The sequence below is a fragment of the Macaca thibetana genome, chromosome 2 (genome assembly GCF_024542745.1).
Source record: "Macaca thibetana thibetana isolate TM-01 chromosome 2, ASM2454274v1, whole genome shotgun sequence".
NCBI classification, from domain to species: Eukaryota; Metazoa; Chordata; class Mammalia; order Primates; family Cercopithecidae; genus Macaca; species Macaca thibetana.
Window position 1 is genome coordinate 104595496 of NC_065579.1, and position 26573 is coordinate 104622068.

At 57.7% G+C, this 26573-nt stretch overlaps 3 protein-coding genes across 14 annotated transcripts; 2 read left to right on the forward strand and 1 right to left on the reverse strand.

The window, feature by feature from the left end:
- The first annotated feature begins 262 nt into the window (after window positions 1-262).
- SEMA3B (semaphorin 3B) lies at window positions 263-12369 on the forward strand. Of its 10 annotated transcripts, XM_050780810.1 has the most exons (19): window positions 263-582; window positions 2492-2513; window positions 4387-4575; window positions 5353-5510; window positions 5664-5726; window positions 6120-6239; window positions 6318-6411; window positions 6602-6721; window positions 8505-8650; window positions 8742-8853; window positions 8966-9035; window positions 9119-9263; window positions 9567-9786; window positions 10047-10138; window positions 10218-10259; window positions 10508-10665; window positions 10769-10824; window positions 10913-11052; window positions 11502-12369. In XM_050780810.1, the coding sequence occupies exons 3-19, from the start codon at window positions 4467-4469 to the stop codon at window positions 11904-11906; spliced, it is 2250 nt and encodes a 749-aa protein (XP_050636767.1). In that variant the 5' UTR covers window positions 263-582; window positions 2492-2513; window positions 4387-4466; the 3' UTR covers window positions 11907-12369. The 10 variants fall into 10 exon arrangements, with proteins under 10 accessions (XP_050636767.1, XP_050636766.1, XP_050636772.1 ...); XM_050780809.1 differs by lacking the exon at window positions 2492-2513; XM_050780808.1 differs by lacking the exons at window positions 263-582; window positions 2492-2513 and adding an exon at window positions 2893-2991.
- A 1921-nt stretch (window positions 12370-14290) lies between these two features.
- LSMEM2 (leucine rich single-pass membrane protein 2) lies at window positions 14291-21854 on the forward strand. Of its 3 annotated transcripts, none has more exons than XM_050781019.1 (4): window positions 14291-14788; window positions 20227-20337; window positions 20424-20612; window positions 20820-21854. In XM_050781019.1, exons 1-4 carry the CDS (start codon window positions 14746-14748, stop codon window positions 20951-20953), a joined length of 477 nt encoding a protein of 158 aa, XP_050636976.1. In that variant the 5' UTR covers window positions 14291-14745; the 3' UTR covers window positions 20954-21854. The 3 variants fall into 3 exon arrangements, with proteins under 3 accessions (XP_050636976.1, XP_050636975.1, XP_050636977.1); XM_050781018.1 differs by having other exon boundaries at window positions 14563-14688; XM_050781020.1 differs by having other exon boundaries at window positions 14614-14688; window positions 20144-20337.
- IFRD2 (interferon related developmental regulator 2) lies at window positions 21482-26346 on the reverse strand. Its single transcript, XM_050780862.1, has 12 exons — window positions 25972-26346; window positions 24303-24422; window positions 24131-24215; window positions 23913-24037; window positions 23672-23829; window positions 23455-23505; window positions 23193-23371; window positions 23001-23106; window positions 22542-22679; window positions 22325-22453; window positions 22151-22246; window positions 21482-22011 (listed from the first exon to the last, which is right to left on the reverse strand). The coding sequence occupies exons 1-12, from the start codon at window positions 26219-26221 to the stop codon at window positions 21931-21933; spliced, it is 1518 nt and encodes a 505-aa protein (XP_050636819.1). The 5' UTR covers window positions 26222-26346; the 3' UTR covers window positions 21482-21930.
- Window positions 26347-26573: the final 227 nt, after the last annotated feature.

Genomic DNA, 26573 nt, shown 5'->3' on the forward strand with positions numbered 1-26573 from the left:
GCCGGGCTTGGGAGGAGGGAGGGAGAGGGAGGCCCCGCCCCCAGCCCCCTCTCCTCCCACCCCTCCCTGCTGGGCAATGAGGAAAACAGGAGTGAGGGAAGAGCTGTGATGTGGCTGGTGGGGGGGGCTCCTGCATCCCAGAGGGGCTGACCTCAGCCTGGGAGGAATGTGCAGGGGGGGAGGGCAGGGGTGGGGCGGGTGGGGGTAGGGCCACAGCCAAAGGCCCAGGGTTCTTGGTAGCCCCTCCCTCAGCACCTCCATCTCAGTTCTGACAGGGCCCTCAGAAGGGAAGGGGAACAGGAAAGGAGGGGAGGAGCTTATCTTTCAAAAAAGGTGGGCCAGGGTCCCCTGGGAATGTGGAGACCAGGCTGGGGTGAGGACATGCCTGCAGATGCTTCCCCAGAAGATGCCCCTGGGGCGGGGCCTTAGAGTGTCTGGGAAGTTAGGCCTCAGGTGATGATCCTATGGCCGCCCACGCCTGTCCCTACTGTGCCTAAGTCCTCTGGGCAGCATGACCTGGTTTCTACGTGGCCAGAACAAGGAAGAGTTCATTGGAGCCACCAGCCCTGATGACTAAAGCAGGTATGAGTGGGGCGCCCAAGATCCCATCCAGCCCAGGCTGCACTGGGAGGGTTGCCACAGCCTTCCTCAGATGGGTATCCCACACCAACCACACCACCCGGAGTCCAGGCATGGGCAAAGCGGCAGGGTCAGCTGGTGGCCAGGGGTGGGGAGGCAGGTGCTGAGATTTGGCACAACAATCCAGGTTTTTCCAGAAGGAAAAGCCAAGGCTGTGGCAGGCCATGCCACTGACAGGCAGCCCCAGAGCAAGAACCCAGACAGGCCTCTGTCGATGGAAGCTCTCTCAAAAGAGAGAGGCCCAGGGAAGGAGTACAGGCAGGAAAAGGGACCCCAGCTGCCTCCCCCGGTTTGCCCCATTCTGTTGAGATTCAGGCCCAGGCTGCCTGATTGTAGAATCCTCGAGGAGCTCCAGCCCCCAGTGTGATCCACAGGCAGTGACCCTGCTCCTGGAATGCTGGCCTCCATGGGGGCCCCTACCCATGGCCTGGCACACTGGACCTGGGGCTGAGGAACAGAAAGGGGACCATGTGGAATCAGGGACAACTTGGCCTCCCATATCTGGGGACCTCCATTCCTACTCAAGGGAGGGTACACATCTAGAGGACAGAGCACAGGGCACAGCACTCAGTGGGGACAGAGACAGCCCAGTCCTTTTGGCTGGGGGTTGAATCCCAGGCTATTGGAAAGGTAATGGTGGGGGGTGGTCCTGGTCCCGTTTCCCAGAGTGAACGCAGCGCTAGTGGAGGAAAGTGCAGGGTGATGAAACGGAGACCGGGCCCCTGGGCCTGGAAAACATGGCAGTGAGGGCCTATGGGTGCACGGTGGGAGTGGATGGGGGCCTCTGAGGTACTTGCTGATCCTGGCTGCTTGGGTAGAAAGCTGTAAACAGCCAAAGAATGTTGTTTGCTTGCATGGGGCCAGGAGAGCCTGCCCAGGTCCAAGACTACAGGCACCTACTCCCGGAGTGGGAAAAGGCCACATCCAGGAAGCCCACGAGCCCAGGCAGGGATCTGTCCTTCCACTTGCCCTCCTGAAGGGCCCTGCGGCTCCCATTGGCCCCTGTTATTCACCTGCCAGCTGGCCAGGCCAGGCCAGGTACACCAGGTCCTCAGGCTCAGGAAGGAGAGCATGGCCCCACTTCCACTTCCAGGGGACCTGCTCCCACCTCTGTCCCTGCTTGGCTGGAGGCCTCCAGGGCTGGGCAACAAAGCTGCAACACTTAGAATGCCCACACTGCCCCATCAGCCTTGGGAGGTGGTAGGAAAATGCCTTTTTCAGGGATGGAAGGATCAAAGCCCATTCTCAAGCCCTGGTATATTCACTCAGGTGGACTTGAGGGCTCCACTCTGCCACTGTCAACATACAGTCCCTCCAGAGAAGTACCCCTCATGCTACAAATGGGGCATGTTCACCAGACTAAGCTTCAGGACAAGACCCCAAGTCATTCCCAACTGAGGCTCCGAGTTACAGGAGCTCCATCCTGTCTGTAAAACTCCCTCAGGTTTTGGCTCTGGGTTTGGTGGGGGTTGTTCCACCTCCAACCTAGAAAGAGAAGTCAGAGGAAGGGAGGTCATAGGCCGACCCCCAACCTCTTAGCAGTGATGCAGAGCTACCTGTCCAGGATGGGGGACTCCAGATGGGCCCCGCCCTGTGGTGCAGAAGTGAGATTTGCTGCTCCTCCTGCATCTGCCCTTCTCCTGCCCTCCTCTCCCTCCCCGATCTGGCTGTCATGGAAGAAGCCACTGCTCGTCAGGTCGCTGAAGTGGTGAGGAAGGACTGGGACTGGGTCCCGAGGGCCCATCCGACCTCCGGTTGAGAGCCCCTCCCCTGACCTCTGGCTGCCCGCCCACCCCAGCCGGTCCCTGGGAACTGAGGTGGCAGCTGAGCTCCCCATTATCTCTCCCCACAGCTCCCCACCTGTGGAGGGACAGGTGAGATATTGGAGTCCCCGGGTGGTGCCCCCACCCAGTGATTCCCTTTGCCTGCTGAGCCCCTGGAGCTGGGGTTTCTTCCTCCCTTGCCTTGGCTGGCCACCTGGCTTCTGGGACCACCACCTGGGGCACACTACTGCCTTGAGACCCAATAGGGGAGGGGTTGTCCCTACCAGCCCCTCCCTCGTGCCCATTCCACTCCCGCCTGGCCGCCTTCTCCAGCCCGTCCGGCCGCCTGCCCGGCTGCCTGCCCGGTCACCCGATCCGCCCTCTAAACTTTACAGCGCAGCGCGTGGGGCGGTGGCTGGCCTGGTGGGGGCGGGGGCTGCTCCTTAAAGGAGCCGTCAGAGGGTCCCCTGCGGCCCCACGGTGGGAAGGGGCCAGAGTGGAGAGGTGCCTCTGCGGGAGTCCTCGGTGGAGTGTGAGAAGGCAGCCGGTGGTGGCCTGGAAGACCTCTAGAACCTGAGAAGAGGCAGTGGCAAGTGTCAGCAGGGGGAAGGAGGGAGGTGGGGGTCCTGGCCTGGGACGGGGCCAGGAGCTGGGCAGGAGTGTGGGTGGAGGGGCCTGGAACCTGCCCCAGCAGCCACTCCACTTGCTTAATCCCACCTGGAACCTTGCCCCACTCCCTGGGCTCCTGTGTCCAGCACCTGCCCAGCTGGCCCCTGGGAAGGAGAGTGGGCATGGCAGCCAGGTCTTTGCCCCAGCTGAGGGCCTGGGGGAGGTGTCTGGCTCCTAGAGTGAAGCGGCTCAAAGACGGGGAAACCTCAAGGGTTGAGAGAAGTGAAGGGAGAGGCTCAGAGAGGCTGTGGAGGCACTGAGAGGGAAGGCCAGCTCAGCGAGGCCAGGAGGCTGGGGCACAAGTGAAGGGCTGCCTCACCTTGCCCCTCTTTGATTCCTCAGGGGTGTGGAGAGACAGCCCTCAAGCTCACATGCAGAGGCTGCTTCAGCTGGGTTGGGAGCAGTCCCCAAGTCAGAGGCTGAGGCTTCTGCCCAGGTCGTGGGTCTCCTGGGTGGCACTTCTCCCTATGGAGTGATTGATGCTGCAGTTGGATTTGCTCACTTGCATGCCCGGAGACACGTCCACCCTTATGGGTGCACACGTTTGCACATGCACAAATGTGCAACACATCTGTGTGCAAAATATGCACATATCGCACATATGCACTCCATAGATTGCATGGTGCCACATGCATGTGCACACCAACCCATATCCACACATGTGCAATATGCCACTATATATTTGCACACAGACATGTAAACATGTGCATACACATGTGCATACACACTACATACATGCGCACATCACAAGGGGACACTCGGAAACACATTCACATTCACAGGCACCCACACCTTTGACTCCAGCCTCAAAAGTGTCTCTGTGTTTTTCTGCGGGACTGTGGGGACACTGCCACCTCCAGAGGCCTGACCCGCTCCTGTCACTCTCTCTCTTTTGACTGGCTTGTTTTGCTCTTTACACTTGGCACCCTCTGCATCCATCCTTGTTGGTGCTCTGTCCTCTCTCACATGGGGACCTTGCCTATGTCTCCCAGTATCCCTCCTCCCAGGCCGAGGCTGGCATGAAGTTGGTGCGCATTGTGAATTAATGTCTGTGAGTGTGTATACAAGAGGGGAGGTTACTGAGAAGGGTGACGTGGTGAGGCGAGCCTGCCAGTGCAGGGTGACCCTGAGGGTGTGCCCAGTGGCGTGGGTGTGTCTGTGATTGTGGCCAGGCGGGGCACCCTCGGAGGGGAGGGTTCGGAAGTGGAATGTGACCCCCCAGCCTCTTTCCCCTAGGGGCTGTAATCTGATCCCTGGGGACTCCCCCTCCCTAGCCTCCCGCCCTCGCCTTCACTGCCGACTCCTTCTCTTCCAGATCCTGGGGCAGAGTCCAGGGCAACTCAAGGCTCCTCCACACACATACCCGCTGAACCCTGAGCGCCCCGAGCTGCTGAGATGGGGCGGGCCGGGGCCGCCGCCATGATCCCGGGCCTGGCCCTGCTCTGGGCAGTGGGGCTGGGGGGTGCCACCCCCAGCCCCCCACGCCTTCGGCTCTCCTTCCAAGGTAGGTGCACCTGGCAGGCAGGAGGGCCCAGCTTGAGGTGGGCAGGAAAGGGTCCCGGTATGGCCAGGGGGCTCTGTGTTGGCTGTTGCCCCATGTGCGTGCCTGTCACCAGACTCTGGTGGGATTAGTGGGCACTCTCAGGCCACCTCCAGTTAACCCTGTCTGGGCCTCAGCCCCCAGCCTCTGCCCACATTCTCTTCGTGCTTTCTCAGGAAGACCCCTCCTGTCCCCATAGCAACAGACCTTGTCTCTGTTCCGTTCAGTAACCCCAACAAGGCGATACTCCTTCAGCAGAGCAACAGGGAAGTCAGAGCCCCCTTCTCATGCCTCCGGTACAGGAGGGTGGCCCCTGGGCAGTGGCAGTGAATAGGCAGTTCTGCTGAGCTCAGGCTGGTGGTGGAGTGGCAGGAAAGGAACTCTCAGCCTGACTTTTGGGAGTTGGGGGTCTGGCCATCCCTGCATGCCGGTCTCCCCCAGGACTCTGGTGTCCATGAGCCTGGCCTCCCAGTGTGCCCGCCTGGAGATACCACCTGTCTGAGCGTGCCCAAGTTCAACCTGCCTTCCTCTTCCTGGGGGGGTGTACCACCTCCCCTGGCAGCTCCACACGTGCACCTGGGTGGGCTTGGGTTTGCGTGTGTAAACTCACACACATGTAAACTCACATGTATACAGGCCAGGTCCTAAGGACAACCTTGGCCCATAGAGTCACCACCAGGCAAGACCTGGGGGAGGCTTCCAGCATGGCTGGCGAGTCCTCAGCAGTGTCCTGCCCTGCAGAGCTCCAGGCCTGGCATGGTCTCCAGACTTTCAGCCTGGAGCGAACCTGCTGCTACGAGGCCTTGCTGGTGGATGAGGAGCGTGGACGCCTGTTTGTGGGCGCCGAGAACCATGTGGCATCCCTCAGCCTGGACAACATCAGCAAGCGGGCCAAGAAGGTGCCAGGGACCCCCAACCCCAGCACTGCCCAGGGAAGGAGCCCTAGGACCCCACTCCAGCCTACCTGGAGAGACTCAGAGGAATGGGCTCCCTGAGGTAGAGAATATCCCAAGTCCCTGACCTGTGTCCCCTCTCCCCCAACCTCCCCATAGCTGGCCTGGCCGGCCCCTGTGGAATGGCGAGAGGAGTGCAACTGGGCAGGGAAGGACATTGGTGTGAGTGCTGGCTGTCCAGGCTGGGAGTGGGGAGGGTCAACCCCTCACCCCAGAGACAGGGCAGGGCTAAAACAGAGGCCTGCCTGTTCTGGCTGGGATGAGGGCAGGGAGGTCGAGGTGGCTGAGGTCTGGGGGTGGTGAGTCAGGGTTGGGGCTCGTGTAATTCTTCTGGGGGGCCTCTGAGTCATGGAGGCTTTGCAGGCCTGTGCTTCCCCAGACGCCCACCCTGGTGAGGCCTGGGCTGGTCAGCAAGGGCCCCCAGTTCCCTGTGGCCCATGTTAGTACTTGCCTGGGTCGATGCCAAAGAGAGAGAGGGGTGAAGATGCCACTGGTGAGCTGGGACCTCTTAAGGCCATGTCCCTGGGGGAAACCTCACACCTCCAAACCTACTAGACTGAGTGCATGAACTTTGTGAAATTGCTGCACGCCTACAACCGCACCCACTTGCTGGCCTGTGGCACGGGAGCCTTCCACCCAACCTGTGCCTTTGTGGAAGTGGGCCACGGGGCAGAGGTAAGGCCGTATCTAGGCAGGGAGGGAGGTCAGGAGGGTAAGAAGGCCCTGGTAGTCACAACTTGCCACACCTCCCAGGAGCCCGTGCTCCGGCTGGACCCAGGAAGGATAGAGGATGGCAAGGGGAAGAGTCCTTATGACCCCAGGCATCGGGCTGCCTCCGTGCTGGTGGGTGAGTCCAAGGGCTAAGGCCCCAACAGAACCCCTTAGAAACTGCCGAACCTCACAAAGTCCCAAGACCCCCAAGAGCTCCAGGAACTCCCCCATAGCCTCACTGACTCCCTGAGAGCTCCCAGAGCTCCCCAGGCCTTCCTGCCCCAAGAGCCCTCCGCTTGGCTGAGCAGCCCTTTCTCTGTCTGTAGGGGAGGAGCTATACTCAGGGGTGGCAGCAGACCTCATGGGCCGAGACTTTACCATCTTTCGCAGCCTGGGCCAACGTCCGAGTCTCCGAACAGAGCCACACGACTCCCGCTGGCTCAATGGTGAGAGGCTGGTGGGGTTGGTGGGAGGAGGCCGTCACCCTCCCACAGGGCAGGTGCCAAGCAAGGCCCATAAAGTAAGTGAGCAGTGGGTGTGGCCAGGTCTTACCAAATACTCTCCTTAATCAGGCACTGGTGTCACAGAGACAGATACGACAGGTATGACTGTGACCTCTTTGAGTTCACAGATCACATACATGATAAGATCAAGTCCAATGGCCATGAGGCCAGAGAGAAACAAGAGAGGAAGTGAAAAGGAGACTGGGTGGGTGGAGGGGGTTGGGTAAAGGAAGCTGCTGTGCTGAGGGGAGTATGAGCTAATTCCCAAGCACAAGAGAGCCAGCCAGCAAAGTTCAGAGATGAGCATTCCAGGCAGAGGGAGCAACTAGTGCAAAGGCCTGGATGCAGGAACAAGCAAAGGAATAGACTTTAGAGCTAGTAATGATAAGGGGGTGTGGACTGTCAGGGGCCAGAGTTATAAGAGCCATGGGGGCTGGGCACAATGACTTGTGCCTGTAATCCCAGCACTTTGGGAGGTGAGGCAGACAGATTGCTTGAAGACAGGAGCTTCATACCAGCCTGGGTTACAAAGCAAGACCCTGTCTCTGCAAAAAAGAAAATAAAATTAGCTGGGGGCAGTGGCATGCACACACCTGTAGTCCTGGCTAGTCAGGAGGCTGAGATGGAAGGATCACTTGAGCCCAGGAGTTGGAGGCTGCAGTGAGCATGATGCTGCCACTGCAGAACAGAGCAGACTCTGTCTCTAAATAAAATAAAAATTAAATAAGGGCTAGGGGCTGGTGGGCGCAGTGCCTCACACCTGTAATCCCAGCACTTTGGGAGACTGAGGCAGGCAAATAGCTTGAGGCCAGGAGTTTGAGACTAGCCTGGCCAACATGGTGAAACCCTGTCTCTACTAAAAAATACAAAAATTGGCCAGGTGCAGTGGTGTGCACCTGTAATCCCAGCACTTTGGGAGGCCGAGGCGGGCGGATCACCTGAGGTCAGGAATTTGAGACCAGCCTGGCCAACATGGTGAAACCTTGTCTCTACTAAATATGCAAAAATTAGCCGGGCGTGGTGGTGTGCATCTGTAATCCCAGCTACTCAGGAGGCTGAGGCAGGTGAATGACTCTAACCCAGGAGGTTGAGGTTGCAGTGAGTGGAGACTGTGCCACTGCACTCCAGCCTGGGCGATAGAGCAAGACTTCGTCTCAAAAAATAAAATAAAATAAAATAAGCCAGGTGTGGTGGTGGGCTGTGTCTGTAATCTCAGCTTCTCGGGAGGCTGAGATTGCAGTGAGTCGAGATCCAGCACTTCAGCCTAGGCGACAGAGCAAGACAGTCTCAAAAAATAATAATACAATAAAAAGCAATGGGACCCAGCAGAAGGATTTGAAACAGGAGTGGGGAGCATCTGGTTATGCTAGGGAGGAAGATTCATGAGTGAAGATGAAACCAGACTACCTCATCTCCCTCCTACCCGAGCCTAAGGTGCTGGGCGACTGTGTGGGGTGAGATCGGAGGCTAGCCGGGCTTCCCGCCTGGGCCCCCAGGTAGCCACGGTCTCTGCTGCCCCCTCGCGGCTGCTTCTTGCCTCGCAGGCCCTGATCCTTTGGATTCGGTCGGCGCAGAGCGCCAACTGAACGTGGTCCTAGAGGTTGGGTGGTCAGACACTGTGATCCCGTGTGCTGTGCCCGCGCAACAGGAAGGGGAAGCAGCGCGTGGGTCTCGTATCAGGAGGCGAGGCCAGGACCCGCTGACCCATGCCTCCTGCCGCGGTCAGAGCCCAAGTTTGTCAAGGTATTTTGGATCCCGGAGAACGAGAACCCAGACGACGACAAAATCTACTTCTTCTTTCGTGAGACGGCGGTAGAGGCGGCGCCGGCACTGGGACGCCTGTCCGTGTCCCGCGTTGGCCAGATTTGCCGGGTGAGGAGTCCCTGGGCCACACCCGGCGACCCTGCCCCTACCCCTTTGCCTGCCCTGATCTCGCTCTCATCCCCTCTGATCGTCCCGGCAGAACGACGTGGGCGGCCAGCGCAGCCTGGTCAACAAGTGGACGACGTTTCTGAAGGCGCGGCTGGTGTGCTCAGTGCCGGGCGTCGAGGGCGACACCCACTTCGATCAGCTCCGTGAGTGCGGGAGTGGGTATGGGGTTGGGGAGGGGGGCAGCGGTGCAGACTCCAGGAGCCCCCGCCGCAGCGGGGCTGTGCGCCCTACCCCAGCTAGGCCCGTTCCCCGCAGAGGATGTGTTTCTGTTGTCCTCGCGGGACCACCGGACCCCGCTGCTCTATGCTGTCTTCTCCACGTCCAGGTGAGGGGCGGGAGGTAGGGAGCGCCTGAGCAGGCCGCTGGGTTCCACCGGGCCCCTCACCCCGCCCTGGTCTTCTCCTCCAGCAGCATTTTCCAGGGTTCTGCAGTGTGCGTGTACAGCATGAATGACGTGCGCCGGGCCTTCCTGGGACCCTTTGCACACAAGGAGGGGCCCATGCACCAGTGGGTGTCATACCAGGGTCGCGTCCCCTACCCGCGGCCAGGCATGGTTCGTAGCCCAGGAACTTTTGCTACAACCCACTTCAAAGCCTCAAGGGTTTGAGAACTTGGCCTGGGGTCTTCTTGGTGAATGTGCTTTCTTCCTTTGGTTATGGGTGGGAAAACGTTTCCATAAGACAAAGCTTGTTTCCCGCCTCTGACTTCCCAGGGCAAGGCTGCATCTCCTCTCTAATTCTCAGGGCAGGGTTCTGTCCCCATCCCCCTTCATGTTCCCAGAGGCTTGGCATGGAGGGCCGCCTATCAAGCCCCCATATCTATATCCCTACTGTACCTCTCTTCCCCCCACCCCCAGTGCCCCAGCAAGACCTTTGGCACCTTCAGTTCCACCAAGGACTTCCCCGACGATGTCATCCAGTTTGCGCGGAACCACCCCCTCATGTACAACTCTGTCCTGCCCATTGGGGGGCGCCCTCTTTTCCTACAAGTTGGAGCCAATTACACCTTCACTCAAATTGCCACGGACCGGGTTGCAGCCGCTGACGGACACTATGACGTCCTCTTCATTGGCACAGGTCAGGGTCCCTCCACAGCGACCCCCAGGATCCCATCCAGGCCCTGTGGGCTGCTGGTGGAAGCTCTCCCTGTTCAGTCCCATCTCCACATTCTTTCCCGGGCTGTGTCTCCACCTTCTGGAAGCTGCCCAACCCACACTCTTCCAGTCCACACTCTTCACAACCCAAATATGCTGAGGGTAGAAGCCTCAAAGGCGAGGAGACCCTAGCTCCAGCTGTCCGGGAGCACCAATGGTCATTACCCCTTCTCATTCCTGCAGACGCTGGCACGGTACTGAAGGTGATCTCGGTCCCCAAAGGCAGTAGGCCCAGCGCAGAGGGGCTGCTCCTGGAGGAGCTGCACGTGTTTGAGGTGAGGCCTCGACCCCAGTCGCCCCGGACCCCTCCACACCCCACTAAGCCCTGACCCCGTCGCCCCTCCTCCCTCTCAGGACTCGGCCGCTGTCACCAGCATGCAAATCTCCTCCAAGAGGGTGAGTGACCAGGATGGGGGTGGGGGTGGGATGGACTGAGCTTGTACCTGGAGTGTCCCAAGCCTCTGGTCCCTCTTGGTAGTTCGCAGTCCCGCGTTTGAGTACAGGCTCTGGCTTTGCCAGACTGTGTGACCTGAGGCGTAAGACCTCAGTGTTCCCATCTGTCGAGTGGGAGAAGGGATCCCTGACCGATGGGTGGCAGGCGTGGGGTCGCCCTCGGTCAGCCCAGAGCCCCTCGTGCCCCCTAGCACCAGCTGTACATAGCCTCGCGGAGCGCGGTGGCCCAGATCGCGTTGCACCGCTGCGCTGCCCACGGCCGCGTCTGCGCCGAATGCTGTCTGGCGCGTGACCCCTACTGCGCCTGGGACGGGGTCGCGTGCACGCGCTTCCAGCCCAGTGTCAAGAGGTGGGCGGGGTCGGGGTTGGGCCGCCGGGAGGGAGGCGAAGGGTCTTTCACTGCCTGGGGCTGAAAGAAGAAGGGCTCATGGAAGATCCGATGTTCCCCACAGGCGGTTCCGGCGGCAAGACGTAAGGAATGGCGACCCCAGCACGCTGTGCTCGGGAGGTGAGTCTCCCAGCTGTCCCTACCCTCAGCCCCAGAAGACGCCCCACCTTCCCTGCCTTGCCTAAATCTGACGTTCTTCTGCCCCAAGACTCGTCTCGTCCCGCGCTGCTGGAACACAGAGTGTTCGGCGTGGAGGGCAGCAGCGCCTTTCTCGAGTGTGAGCCCCGCTCGCTGCAGGCGCGCGTGGAGTGGACTTTCCAGCGCGCAGGGGTGACAACCCATACCCAAGTGAGCCTTACTCCACCCTCCCTGCCAGGCTCCCGTCCCACCCCCTGCATCCAGGAGAGGCCCCGCCCTACCCAACGAAGCCCCGCCCAACCAGACCCACACCCCGCCGCGTCGTTTGGTCCCTCACCTGCACTCCACAAGCTGCGGAGACCCCATTGCTTCCAACCGGGCTCCTGACCCGTCTCCCCTGAATTCGGGAGAAGACCCGCCCTCCACCTGCCCATTGAGGTCCCTGACCCACCCCGCACGTTCATGTAAACCCCGCCTCGTTCGGATTCTCCCTTGAAGACCACCAACTCCCAAACAGCCTTAAAATGTGCGCCCGGGGGCACCCCTTTCCCGCCCCACCTCGGTTCCCAATGACTCTTTGCTTCTTCCGTCGCGTGCTAGGGCCTGGAAGCCCTGTTCCCGGCCCGACACTCCCGCCTCACGCTGTCCCCTGCCCGCAGGTGCTGGCACAGGAGCGCACCGAGCGCACCGCCCGGGGACTACTGCTTCGCAGGCTGCGGCGCCGAGACTCGGGCGTGTACTTGTGCGCTGCAGTCGAGCAGGGCTTTACGCAACCGCTGCGTCGCCTGTCGCTGCACGTGTTGAGTGCTACGCAGGCCGAACGGCTGGCGCGGGCCGAGGAGGCTGCGCCCGCCGCGCCGCCGGGCCCCAAACTCTGGTACCGGGACTTTCTGCAGCTGGTGGAGCCGGGCGGCGGTGGCAGCGCGAACTCCCTGCGCATGTGTCGCCCACAGCCTGCGCTGCAGTCACTGCCCCCGGAGTCGCGGAGGAAGGGCCGTAACCGGCGGACCCACGCTCCTGAGCCACGCGCTGAGCGGGGGCCGCGCAGCGTAACGCACTGGTGACCGGACTGTCCCCACGCCGGGAACCAAGCAGACTACAGGCGGGAGAGGAGCCAGACAGACCCTGAAAAGACAGACGGGTTGGGGCCGGGCACATTGGGAGTCCCAGGCCGACGGAGACACCAACCGACAGGCCCTGGCTGAGGGCAGCTGCGCGGGCTTATTTATTAACAGGATAACCCTTGAATGTAGCAGCCCCAGGAAGGGCGGCACAGGCCGGGCACAGGATTCAGCCAGGAGGGAAGAGAGGGGGAAGCTGGGCTCCAGAGCAACGACCAGGGCCGAGGAGGTGCCTGGAGTGCCCACCCTGGGGGACAGACCCCACCTCCTTGGGTAGTGAGCAGTGAGCAGAAAACTGTGAACAGGCTGGGCTGTTGGAGGTGGGGCGAGGCAGGCCAACTGTACTAAAGTAACGCAATAAACGCATTATCAGCCAAAGCTGGAATGGCCCCAGCAGACAACCCCAGTTCTAGGCCTTGCTATGTGGTCTTGGGCACCTTCCTGGCGGTGTCAGGGCCCGAGTTTCTCCTGTCCAAAGTTGCCTGGTGAGGATTAAAGGTGGTTCCGGCCAGGTGCGGTGGCTCACGCCTGTAATCCCAACACTTTGGGAGGCCAAGGCAGGCGGATCACGAGGTCAGGAGATGGAAACCATCCTAGCTAACACAGTGAAACCCCGTCTCTACTAAAAATACAAAAAAATTAGCCTGGCGTGGGGGCATGCGCCTGTAATCCTAGCTACTTGGGAGGCTGAGGCAGGAGAATCACTCGAACTCGGGAGACGGAGGTTGCAATGAGCCTAGATGTCGCCCCTGCACTCCAACCTGGGTGACAGAGCGAGACTCCTCAAAAAAAAAAAAAAAAAGAAGAAGAAAAGAAAAAAGTGGTTCCACATGACTGAATAGGTTCTGTAGGGCCTTTGGGAATAGTGACACGCAGGGCACATTGTGCATAATATAACTTCAGGACTAAGTGCTATGAAGAAAATAAAACTGGGCTGGGCATGGTGACTCACTTCTGTAATCCCAGCATTTTGGGAGGCTGAGGCAGTCGGATCACGAGGTCAGGAATTCAAGACCAGCCTGACCAACATGGTGAAACCCCATCTCTACTAAAACTACAAAAATTAGGTGGGTGGGGTGGCACGCACCTTTAATCCCAGCTACTCAGGAGGCTGAGGCAGGAGAATTGCTTGAACCAGGGAGGCAGAGGTTTCAGTGAGCCGAGATCGCCCCACTGCACTCCTGCCTGGGCAACAAAGCGAGACTCCGTTTCAAAAAAAGAAAAGAAAACTGGGTGATGTGGAAAAGAATGTATGCGGCCCAGCCCGGTGGCTCACGCCTGTAATCCCAGCACTTTGGGAGGCCGAGGCGGGCGGATCATGAGGTCGGGAGATCAATACCATCCTGGCTAACACGGTGAAACCCCGTCTCTACTAAAAATACAAAAAATTAACTGGGTGTGCGCCTGTAGTCCCAGCTACTCGAGAGGCTGAGGCAGGAGAATGGCGTGAACCTGGGAGGCGGAGCTTGCAGTGAGCTGAGATCCGGCCACTGCACTCCAACCTGGCCGACAGAGCAAGACTCTGTCTCAAAAAAAAAAAAAAAAAAAAAAAAGGAATGTACGCAGAAGGCCTCACTGAGGGGGTGACATTTGAGCTCCCTGACAAGAAGGGGCCCGCCACAGGGCTATCTGGGAGCAGAGCATTCCAGGAGGGAACAGCCACCGCCAAGCCCCTGAGGTGGTAACGAGCTTGTTAACTTTGAGGAACATCAGGGAGGCCAGTGTGAGACAGCGGAGTGACAGGTTTGAGGTGTGTAGGAAGTAGAGCCCACAGTCTTGCTTTGCCCCCATTGGGAAGGAAGGGCACAGGGATCCAACCACAGAGGGAAAGCTGGAAGCTGGACCACCTCCTCCCTTCAAGGTAAGCAGTAATGTGCATCCTTACACAAACTTATGCAACCTGTCTGCCCTTGTGGAGATGGGAGCAGGGGAGGACCAAAACCGTGGATTGTGATAAATGCTCCAGATGTGGTTCTCAGTGTACACTGCCAGGAAGAAGCCACTGTTATTCCGACTTTACACATGAGCAAACTGAGTTCAGGGAGGAGAGATCCTTTACCTAAGGTTGTAAGCTTAGTAACAAACGAACCAGCCTCCAACCTAGGTCTACCCACTGGCCAGCATGGGTGCTGTGGGTGTATCTGCCCACTTGTGAAGCTATCAGAGCCCTCATCAGGCTTCAGTTGTCCATCACCCTATATAAGACACACACAACAACAGTATTGTGTGGTAGCAGGTCATGCAGTGGAGGCTGCTTGTCTTGTGTTCGCTGGGAGGAGAGATGACTGGGCTGTGGGTAAGAGTCTGCAGGGGTGGAGGGGTGGCCGAGTAGAGATGCACAGGGGTTCCTTGTCTGCCTTGGCTGCCAGGGACTTGCTGAGCCTGGGGTGGCCATTCTGGATATATGGGGAGGTGCGCTTCCCCTTGAAGGTCCCTGGGCACCTAGACTAGTGGAGGCAGGCTCCTGGCTGGCTCCCTCACCAGGTAGATAGTCCAGGCTGGCCCACGTGGATCACTCTGCCCCTTCCCATGGCTGAGGGCTGCCCCCTCTAAATATAGCCCAGTGGGCTGAGCTCAGGCCTATTTTAGGCCAAGACTGGGAGGCAGCCAGGCCTTCCCTGGGCTCTCAGAGGAGCCACTGCTGCCTTTGTCCAGTCCTGCTACTGGATGCCATCATCGGCCCCCGACTGCCCACTGTTTGCCATGCCTGAGGAGACCCAAGAAGGTAGGAGAGGGTGACCATGAGGGAGGGCAAGCCCTCAGTCCTGTGACCTTGTGGACCATGGAGAGACCCACCCTCTGTCCCACTGACCTTATTGTCTTGAGTAAGTTAGTTACCCATTTTCATTCCCCAGCTCCAATAAAAGGACCTGCCCCCTATGCAGGGAGGAAAAGCCTGCCATGCTTGGAACCCCTTGTCACCTCAGGCCCTGCTTCAGTTTCCCCTGCTAGGGACATTAAGGAGGTATGGGGGAAGCTACCCAGTTAGGAGTGGATCAACTACAGGCTGTGCTCAGGTGGGTGTGGGCATCCGGGCAGCTGCCTGGCCAGTTCAGCTCTTAAGGGAGGAAGCTGGGATTGGGGTGGGCAGTGGTTCCAGAAAGCATTTGGGTACCTGTCCCATGGACTGAAAAGTAGATAGGCCTCTGGCCTCCCCTGACTTGGGTCTAAATATCCCTAACTGCCTAGGGTTGGGGGTCCCTTGGCCCGGTCAGACTGAGACTCAGCTAGTCAAGAGCTTGGTGGCCACTCGCCTAACTGCACCACTGCATATAAGAAGTACTGATGCTCAGAGGAGCCAGGACAGCAGAAATCTAGGAAGCTACAGGTCCAGTACTGGCCAGGACATAGGACTGTCTGCTCCATGGCTCCATCTTATAGCCCATGACAGAGCTAGCAAGCTCCTCTTATCACATTTTCAACTTTTTTTTTTTTTTCCTGAGAAGGAGTCTCGCTCTGTCGTCTAGGCTGGAGTACAGTGGCGTGATCTCGGCTCACTGCAACCTCCGCCTCCCAGGTTCAAGCAGTTTTCTGCCTCAGCCTCCCAAGTAGCTGGGATTACAGGTGCCTGCCACCATGCCTAGCTAATTTTTGTATTTGTAGTGGAAACGGGGTTTCACCATCTTGGCCAGGCTGGTCTTGAACTCCTGACCTCGTGAGCCACCCGCCTCAGCCTCCCAAAGTGCTGGGATAACAGGCGTGAGCCACCACGCCCGGCCCCAACTTTTTAAAATTTTTTGTCACCCAGGCTGGAGTGCAGTGGTGCGGTCTCGGCTCACTGCAACCTCCACCTCTCAGGTTCAAGCGATTCTCCTGCCTCACTCTCCTGAGTAGCTGGGATTACAGACATGCACCACCACGCCCGGCTAATTTGTTTTTTTGTTTGCTTTTTTGAGATGGAGTCTAACTCTGTCACCCAGGCTGGAGTGCAGTGGCACGATCTCAGCTCACTGCAACCTCTGCCTCCCAGATTTGAGCGATTCTCCTGTCTCAGCCTCCCGAGTAGCTGGGACTACAGGCATGTACTACCATGCCCGGCTAATTTTTGTATTTTTAGTAGAGACAAGGTTTCACCATGTTGACCAGGCTGGTCTCAAACTCCTGACCTCAGGTGATCCACCTGCCTTGGCCTCCCAAAGTGTTGGGATTACAGGCGTGAGCCACTGCCAACATTTTCAACATCGTAGGAGAGGAGCTTGGCCCCTGGTAGGAGGAAATGTTTACCTCCTTTGTGCGTGTGTGTGTGTGTGTGTGTACAGAAAGGTCTCCCTGATCTTGAACTCCTGGCCTCAACCAATCCAATCCTCCCACCTTGGCCACCTTGGCTTTTCTTTTCTCTTTTTTTTTTTTTTTTTTTGAGACAGAGTCTCGCTCTTGCCCAGGCTGGAGCAGTGCAGTGGCGCAATCTCCACTCACTCCAAGCTCCGCTTTCCAGGTTCATGCCATTCTCCTGCCTCAGCCTCCCGAATAGCTGGGACTACAGGCGCCCGCCACCACGCCCAGCTAATTTTTTGTATTTTAGTAGAGATAGGGTTTCACCAGGTTAGCCAGGATGGTCTCGATCTCCTGACCTCATGATCTGCCCACCTTGGCCTCCCAAAGTGCTGGGATTACAGGCGTGAGCCAAGCCACTGTGCCCAGCCCTTTTTTTTTTTTTTTTTTTTTTTTGAGATGGAGTCTTGCTCTGTCGCCCAGGCTGGAGTGCAGTGGCTCGATCTGGGCTCACTGCAAGCTCCGCCTTCCCCAGGTTCAAGCCATTCTCCTGCCTCAGCCTCCCGAGTAGCTGGGATTATAGGCGCCCACCACGCCTGGCTAATTTTTTGTATTTTTAGTAGAGATGGGGTTTCACTGTGTTAGCCGGGATAGTCTCGATCTCCTGACCTCGTGGTCCACGCTCCTCAGCCTCCCAAGGTGCTGGGATTACAGTCGTGAGCCACCGCGCTCGGCCAGCCACCTTGGCCTTTCAAAATGCTGGGATTAGACACATAAGCCACCATGCCTGGCCTCTTTTGGGATCTTAACAATAACATTTACTGTGTGTTTTTCCTATAATAATTCACATTCAATTTAGAAAGTGTGAGAAAAGCACAACAAAGTACAAAGAGGAATTTTTTTTTTTTTGAGACAGAATCTTGCTCTGTCGCCCAGGCTGGAGTGCAGTGGCATGATCTCTGTTCACTGCAACCTCTGCCTCCCAGATTCAAGTGATTCTCCTGTCTCAGCTTCCTGAGTAGCTGGGACTACAGGCGCCTGTCACCATACCTGGCTAATTTTTAAATATTTTTGGTAGAGACAGCATTTCACCCTGTTGGCCAGGCTGGTCTCAAACTCCTGACCTTGTGATCCGCCTGCCTCTGCCTCACCAAGTGCTGGGATTATAGGTGTGCGCCACCGTATCTGGCAGCAGGGAATTTTTTTGTTTGTTTGTTTTTGAGACAGGGTCTTCCTCTGTTGCCCAGGCTGGAGTGCAGTGGCACGATCACAGCTCACTGCAGCCTCAACCTCCTGGGCTCAAGCAACCCTCCCACCACAGCCTCCTGAGAAGCTGGGACCACAGAAGCATGCCACCATACCAAACTAACCTTTAATTTTTTTTTTTTTTTTTTTTTGAGATGAAGTCTAGCTCTGTCACCCAGGCTGCAGTGCAGTGGCTTGAGCTTGGGTCACCACAAGCTCTGCCTCCTGGGTTGAGGCGATTCTTCTGCCTCAGCCTCCTGGGTAGCTGGAACTACAGGCGCTCGTCACCATGCCTGGCTAATTTTTTGTATTTTTAGTACAGACAGGGTTTCACCACGTTGACCAGGCTGATCTCGAACTCCTGACCTCGTGATCCGCCCACCTCATGCTCCCAAAGTGCTGGGATTACAGGTGTGAGCCACCACGCCTGGCCCTAATCTTTAATTTTTTGTAGAGATGGGGTCTCCCTAAGTTGCCCTGGCTGGTCTCAAACTCTTAGACTCTTGATCCTCCTGCCTTGGCCTCCCAAAGTGCTGGGATTACAGGCATAAGCCACAGTGCCCAGCCCAAAGAGAGAATTTAATATGACCTTAAACCCACCACCCAGACATAATGACTGGCAGCACTTGCTTGTTTTTGTTGTACTTGCTTAAGCATGTCAAAAGGCAGTTTCAAGTAAATCATGGAGGTTGAGTTACTGTCCTGAGAATGACAGTCCCAGAGTGCAAGGCCATCCTTGCTTCTATCTGGAGGTGTCCCCACAATGCTCTTCCCCACTGTTATCAGCTTCCAGGTAGGTATCTGGAGCTCTTGGCATCTGGACCAGGATTTTTGGAAATCAAGTTAAAGAACAACCAGAAAATATAATTAAATATTGGCCGGGTATGGTGGCTCATGCCTGTAAACCCAGCACTTTGGGAGGACAAGATGGGCAGATGACTTGAGGTCAGAAGTTCAAGACCAGCGTGGCCAACATGGTGAAACCCCTTTTCTACTAAAATACAAAAAATCAGCTGGGGGCGGTGGTGGGTGCCTATAATCCCAACTACTTGGGAGGCTGAGACAGGGGGATTGCTTGAACCCAGGAGGGGATGATTGCAGTGAGCTGAGATCACACCACTACACTCCAGCCTGGTGACAAAGCGAGACTCCATCTCAAAATAATAATAATCATCATCTCACCAGGCGCCGTGGCTCACGCCTGTAATCCCAGCACTTTGGGAGGCTGAGGCGGGTGGATCATAAGGTCAGGGGTTCAAGACCAGCCTGGCCAAGATGGTGAACCCTCATGTCCATTAAAAATATAAAAAGTAGCTGGGTGTGGCAGAAGGCACCTGTAATTCCAGCTACTTGGGAGGCTGAGGCAGAGAATTGCTTGAACCTGGCAGGCAGAGGTTGCAGTGAGCTGAGATCCTGCCACTGCACTCCAGCCTGGGTGACAGAGGGAGACTCCATCTTAAAAAAACCAAAACAAAAACCAAACACGGCCGAATGCAGTGGCTCATGCCTGTAAATGCCAGGACTTTGGAAGGCCGAGACGGGCAGATCACGAGGTCAGGAGATCAAGACCATCCTGGCTAACATGGTGAAACCCCGTCTCTACCAAAAAATACAAAAAACTAGCCGGGCGAGGTGGCGGGCGCCTGTAGTCCCAGCTACTTGGGAGGCTGAGGCAGGAGAATGGCGTAAACCCGGGAGGCGGAGCTTGCAGTGAGCTGAGATCCAGCCACTGCGCTCCAGCCTGGGCTACAGAGCGAGACTCCGTCTCAAAAAAAAAAACAAAAAAAATAAAAAAACCCCACAAAAATTAGCTGGGCGTGGTGGCACACGCCTGTAATCCCAGCTAGTCTGGAGGCTGACACAGGAGAATCGCTTGAATCCAGGAGGTGGAGGTTGCAGTGAGGCGAGATCACGACAGCACTCCAGGGTGGGCAACACAGGGAGACTCCATCTCAAAACAAACCAAACAAACAAACAAACAAAAAACACAAAACCCTGCTCTTGATTTCAATAATTCCACTTCTGGGAACTGAAATTAGTAACTATCAGGAAATTGGGAAAAAACCTTCATACTCAACGGTAGATGTCCTGGGGGTTAATTTCAAAAGGGAACTGCAGCGGTGAGCCAAGATCACGCCATTGCACTCCAGCCTGGGCAACAAGAGTGAAACACTGTCTCAAAAAAAAGGTGGGGGGGAGGGGTACTGCAAACAACCTAGATGCCCAGGCAGCCTCAGAGAGATGTGTGAAGGGCGAGAACTCAGAGGCATATGAAACAGTATAACAAAGAAGGGTCTCTCCAATAGTAAATGTTGAATGAAAACAGCAGGGTTCACACATGTACAGCAGAGTCACACCGAGTATGTTAACGAACACAGAACCAAGGCCAGGAGGGAAAGGCACCAGAGTGGCTACAATAGGGCTTTCTGACCAGAAGATGCCAGGCATTGGGTCTGCAGGGAGAACTGACAAAGGAGGCAGGACTGAATTCCATTTGCTGCGGGTTTAGCATTGAAGGCTGATAAACTGCTAGAAATGAGCAGGCAGAGGAATGCCTGAGTCCCTGGGGTGCTTGGAAGGAAACAAATCAAATGTACCTGCTGCTCCTGTATACAGAATAAGCCTGTAAGGGTCTTCGATCATCCTGGATCCAAATCAAGGGTCACTCCTCACTCAGTTTTAGGGGATTTGGAACCAAATGCCCCACTATCCCTATCCTCCAGAAGTCCCTGCTGCCTGAAGGCACCTGGTAAAAGGAAGGGGGTTGACCCACCACTGGCTAAATCAGCCTGCGCTGCCCCTGCAGACTCCGTGGCACAAATGATGCCCAGCCAGAGCAGGGGGCCACTGGCCCCCAACTACGTGCAGGAGGTGCACCTGCATCGGGTGGAGTCCATCAGCGACCTACACAGTGGAGGTGAGCGGGGACAGTGAGGATGATGTGCTGGGGGAAGGGACGAAAGCAGGTGCACCCACCACCCCACCGATGTCCCATCCCCCCAGCAGGCACACTGCGCCCTTGTCTGACTGAAGAGGCACGGCCGTGGAATGAGCTGCTGAGCGTTTTGCCGCCATCACTGTGTGCCCAGGCTGGCTGCAGCCCTGTGTACAGACGAGGAGGGCTCCTGCTGCTGCTCGTGCTGCTGGTGCTCACTTGCCTGGCGCTGGCACTCCTGGCTGTCTACCTGAGTGGTATGGATGCACAGGGTGCCAGCAGGAATAGACAGCAAGGTGGTGGGGACTGGGAGGCCCTTCTGTGCAGCTGGAAGGAGCCAACTGCAGATGCTGCAGCAATGAAAGATGGGGTGGGAGGCCCGTGGGTGCCCCTGGTCCTGGGCTGGGTCTGCAGGGGTCATGGGGTGGCACATGGTCTGATGATCCCCCACTTCCCATTCACAGTGCTGCAGAGCGAATCCCTGCGCATCATGGCACACACGCTCCGCACACAGGAGGAGACGCTACTCAAACTCCGCCTGGCCAGCCTCAGCCAGCTTCGGAGGCTCAACTCCAGTGAGACCCAAACACCCAGCTGAGATGCCATTTGGATCTGGGGCCTGGGGGTGTGTGTGGGGGAAATAAAGTGGCTATGGGCAGGTCTCTCCTTCCCTACTGCTGGCTGCCACATCTACACTATTTCCTTGGTGAGATTTTTGTATAAGAACCCGATGTTAACTTCACAGCTGCCTGCCTCTCCTGATCTCTTCAAGCCAGGCCTAGCCAAGTCTCTGGTGCCAAAGCCTTGTTTTGGGTGGCCCAAGGTCAGGGGAAGGGGCACCAGCTTCTGGGCTCCTCCTGTGGCCTGTCAGCACTCTCTGGCCACCCCAGATGGCAGGTTCTGAAGTCTAGAAATAGCTGCCCCCACAGCAATCACCCAAACTCTGCCAGGCCTCCCAGTGAGGGTCCAGCCTCAGCTCTCAAAGACAGGCTGGGCTCTGAGTAGCAGGAGAGGCACCACTTGGGGAAAGACTGCCTTGGAGGGCAAACGTGACATTGTGGAAGACCCAGCTGGGCCCAAGCCTGGGGTGGTAGGTGGGGAGGGAGAACAGAAAAATACCCAGGGGTTAAGACCACAGAAGCCTGACCATTCTGTTTAATTATCTCTAATAATTCTTAAAAATCAGCACACAAATCCATTCCAGGTAGCTTTGCCTCTCCACCTGCTGTGGTGGCATTTGTCCAGATGCCACCACCCCCCTAAGAGTGGGTCATCCTGGGCCTGAGAAAGGAAAGGAAGGGAAAGGCCCCCTAGTGCCTGCCCCACAGCCCTGGGACAGGCACGTATTTAGCCTGGCCTGAGACAGGGCAGGAAGAGGCCACAGGGCTGAGTGCAGGGACAAAGGGGCCAGGGTCCCAAGTGTCCGGGCCCCCAGCTACCCACCCCATGTCTGTTTTTGGTTTTGTCATTAAAAAAATAAAGTGACAAATACTGGTGGAGACCAGTTGTTGCACTGTCTTCTGTTAAAAATACGGACCAAGAGCATAGAAAGTCTCCTCTTCAGCAGGTCCTGCTTCACAGGATGTCTGCCCGCTTGTCCCGCACACGGCTTCGAGCCTTGGTCCGGGCTTTGAAGGCGGCAGCATTGTACAGGTGCTAGAGTGGGGACAGAGAGTGACACCTTGGGGAGCTGGGAAGGGAAAGGGCTGGGGGTCCTCTTCCAGCCTCTGCAGAATTTCAGGCCTCCAGGAAACACGGGAATAGGGGGAAGAGAAAGGTGCCCAAGGGTGCAAACCTTCTCGAAGCGTGGAACCTTGCAGGCCTTCAGGGCAGTGGCATCCAGCACCAGCACAGGGCCCAGGCCAAAGATGTCACGGAGTAGCTCATTGTTCTGGGGGGCAGAGGGCAGTGAGCTCAGGCCAGACTGAAGCAGCCACACCAGGTGTCCCCTCCCTGTGCATCCCCGCACCTGGAGGTGGTGGTGCATGCCTGAACCCAGCACTTCCTTGAAGGCAGTGTAGATCCGGTGCCGAGCCCAGCTGTCCATGTAGAGCACCTCAAAGCCAAAGCGCACTATCTCTTCTTCACATTCACCGCCCTGCAGGGTAGAGGGGCCAACACAACTGGGCTTGGCTACTATGCCTGGGAGTGCACCCTCACTAGGACACATATGTTCTCACACACACCTCCACGGAGTGCAGCACGGCACGGAAAGTAGAGCGCTGGCGCCGGCGATCAGCCTTGGCACGGTACTTGTTACTGTCAGTGGCCAGAGTGCGCAGGACACTGCAGAGGGCCTCCATGTCCTCATAAACAAACTCCTCCTGCAACGGGAGCGTTGGAAGGTGTGTGGTAGGTAGATGCTTGAGCTCTGCTGGCTCTGAACAGGGCACTGCCGAAACCCATCCTTTCCCTGAAAGACCCTCTCTTCTCTGACTGGCCCCTTTGACCCCTCCTGGGCGTCTGTCAGGCCAGGACACCGCTGCTCAGGGCACCCATCATGACATCTAGCAGATGAATCTGTGTTGGGGCCACCTCCTCTGCATAATGACCTAAAGCTGCTCTGTTTTTTGTGGCACCCCCTGCATCCAGCCTGTGATGGGCAGGTGGTATCACCAAGCACCCCCCATCCTTGTCCCTCGCACCTCAAGGTCCCGGGCAAGCTCAAAGAGCAGTGCAATGGTTTCACCGGCAGCGATCCGCAGGTTCACACTTTCACTGGACAAGAGCTGGGGCAGCCGGGGCAGCTGCCTAGGGAAGGGGCAGGCTGAGCTGTATGTGTGGGTTGGGGGCCTTTTTGAGATCCCCCCTCCATCCCAGTGGACAGCCACCCCTACCTGTCAAGGATGTGGCTGATTTGGGTGCTGGGGCAGATGGTGAGCAGCAATGCCCAGGCCTGCAGGGCAGCACAGAGCAGGCCGTGCAGGCTGGCAGGAACCACAGGAGTTGTGGAGCTGCCCAAGCCATAGAACCGGCTGAAAACACTTTCTAAGCAGGCAAGGCAAGAGACCAGGTCCTAGGAACACAGGGAGGCAGGGGAGCTCAGAGGCAGAGTTACAGCCCTAGATGCTCTACCACCTGTGCCCAGAGACCACTCACCTGGATGTCGGCAGCAGCCACGTAGCAGCCCAGGCCAAGAGCAGAAGCACACTGTTGGGAGAAGGGCAATGCTGTGCCACAGTCAGCAGATGAATCTGGGTTCCCAGCCCTGGAGCTCACTTCCCTCAGAGTAAGGGAGGCTGAAGACAGGGGGAACCCAGCACTCTGTTGAGGGATAAGGTGCAGGAAGGGTTTCATGGGGCACAGGCACACTCACGTGGAGCCGGGCAGCAGGGCTAGCTGTGCTGTCACTGAGCACAGAGACCAGCAGAGGCTGCAGGCTGTGGAACAGCTCCTCACCCTTGGGTCCCGGGCCCAGCTGCACGCAGAGCAGACCTAGCACAGCAGCGGCCAGGGCTTGTTCCTCTCCCTTCCCTGTGGGATGCTTTCCAGTCAGCCTATGCAGCAAGGGCCAGCGTCTGCCCAGTTTAAGTCTCCCATGCACCCCCAGCTCCAACCTTTCTTGAGGCACTTTTCCAGGGCATCAGCTAGTGTGAGGCGGCGCTCCAGCAAGAAGTCGGGGAGTAGGCGGGACGCCAGGGCCAGGCGCAGGCTCTCGAGAGCACCCTGCCGGGTCTTGGCACTGGGGGAGGTCGAGAAGGGGGGTCATATAGGCCAGCCCTCCCTTGGTCACACTTGGAGCTGGGTGTAGGAGTTGGCTGGCAGCCAGGGGTACCTCTTGTCTGTGAGGCAGTCCACATACTCCTTCAGCTTTTCCTCAAGGTCTTCCTGCTGGCCCTGCTCATTCACGACATCCCCCCCTGGAAGGCCACCTGGTCAGCACTGCTTCTTGTGCTCAGCCCATGGAGCCCTCACCAAGCCCCTGTCAAACTTCCACCCGCTCTCACCAAGGCTGTCCTCTGCAGTGGTGCTGAGAAGGCTGGGGCATTCACTGGTGGTGCTGCGGGCCTCACTGGCTGCCTCATCATCACTGGAACCCGAGTCAGCTTGGGCACTGCTCCGGGCACCTGGGGAAGGTGGAATAGGACACTCAACTTGCCTCTACTGATGAGGGATGGCTGGGGGTACCTCACCCAACCTCATAATCCCAAAAGATAGAATGGTGCTCCTCTCGGAGATGGAAAACCAAAGCCAAAGGTCAGTAGGGTTGGTGCACTCCTGTGTGTGGGCTCTGTCCAGGGACAAGGGCTCACACTGGCAAGGGTGGCTGCTGTGGCAGAGTTTTGGACAGGGTGTGATCACCAAGCTGCCCCTAATTCTAAGAACTACTCACACCTCTCACCTGCAGGAGGAAGTCCAGCCTACACATTGGCCTCTGCTCCCCACCACCTTTTTTTTTTCTGAGACAGAGTTTTGCTCTTGTTGCCCAGGCTGGAGTGCAATGACGTCATCTCAGCTCACCACAACCTCCGCCTCCAGGTTCCAGTGACTGTCCTGCCTCAGCCTCCCGAGTAGCTGGGATTACAGGCATACGTCACCACACCCAGTTAATTTTGTATTTTTAGTAGAGATGGGGTTTCTCCATGTTGGTCAGGCAGGTCTCGAACTCCTGGCCTCAGGTGATCTGCCTGCCTTGGCCTCCCAAAGTGCTGGGATTACAGATGTGAGCCACCACGCCCAGCCTGCTCCCATTTTATCTTACTATCCTACCTGCCAGAGCAGCCCAGCCTTCCCTCATTCACTCCACTGTGCTGGGGTCCCTCCAGCTGCCAAGACTTTGCACAACTTGCTCTCTTCTCCATCTTCTCAGGACTCACCCAGAAGCACCTCCCCCCAGGCCTCCCTGAGTCGTAAGTCTGGGGCTGACACCATTCAGTGACCATGTTCTATACCCTATTAGACGTCCCCCACCCAAACCCCACCATGGTGGTGACCAGTTTAAAGTTATGCCTAGGTATTTTCCTCCTTCCTGTGATCAGCCGTCCTCCCCTCCCCCTCAAAAAAAAAAAAATAAATAAATTTGTGCGTCGTACACACCCCATCCCAGCAGAGTAAACATAAGTGTTTACTGCATTAAGATAGGCTCCTGGTCTAAGCTGATAAGCGAGTCCCAAGACTGCCTCAGGCTCCAGGATAGTCAGCCACCTTGTGGAGTCAGGCCTGCCAAGGTGCCAAGGCCCTAATCAGGTAGCTTCCCAACAGATCCCCCTCCTTCTGTTAACCGGAGCAGGCCAGGACTCCCGCCAACTTCCTTGATCAGTCCAGGAAAGGATCAGGGTTTGGCAAGGGGACTGGCTTCCTGCTCTGTCCGGTGAGTTTGCCCACCCAGCAGGCAACTGAGGCAGAGAGGCAACGGGGAAACTGAGGCCCGGAGAGGCTGGCCGGGTCACTGCTGGGAGCGCGGACTCCCAACAGGCAGTGGGCAGCGAGCTCAAGTTGGGCACGCACGTGGCCAATGACTGCTGGGGCACGTGCCAGCCTCGGTAGAGTTCTGGGAAGCTGCGCGGGGCTGGCCGAGGGGGTTCCCCACCCAGGGCCCTCGAGAACAACTACGGGGACCCAGCAGGACCCCCACCCGCCGCTCATCAGCTGTCCCACGCCCCCCACCCCACTCACCTCCTCCACGGCGCTGACCACCCTTCCGGAGCGTGTTGCCCTTACGGGCGCGAGGCATGCCGGGAACCGGGCGCGGGGGGCGCGGGGTCAGGGACCCGGTGGGTGTGGGCTCCAGGGCAGCGAGACGCCGGCCGGTGCGCTGCGCTGAGACTTGGCCAGACGACGGGCGCCACTCGCCCCGCGCGCCACCATCTTCGCGAGGCGCCCCCCCCTGCCAAACAGGTCGCCGGGAAGGCGAGTTCCAGGCCATCCGATTCAGGCCCACATCCACGAGGCTAAAACTACTAATCCCAGGGGCCTGAGCGCGCAGGTGACGGCGGCTGGCTGCGCGTTAGAGCACCACGGGAATGGTAGTCCACGCCTGGGGCCCACCAGCCGACTACGCGCTAGCTGAACTATGCACCCACAATGCCCTGCGCGCGCCCCAGCCCCCTCGGTGCACACTCGTAAACTCCGAAGCGCCCCTCAGGAGCACCACGGCAGGACTGGCTTCTCAGGGCACTTGGCTGCGGGACGCTCGCGACGAGTCCTACCCCTGCTCCTGGGTCTGGGGACCATGGGAAGGGCTTAGAGCTTGGGATAACAGGAGGAACAGCCAAACC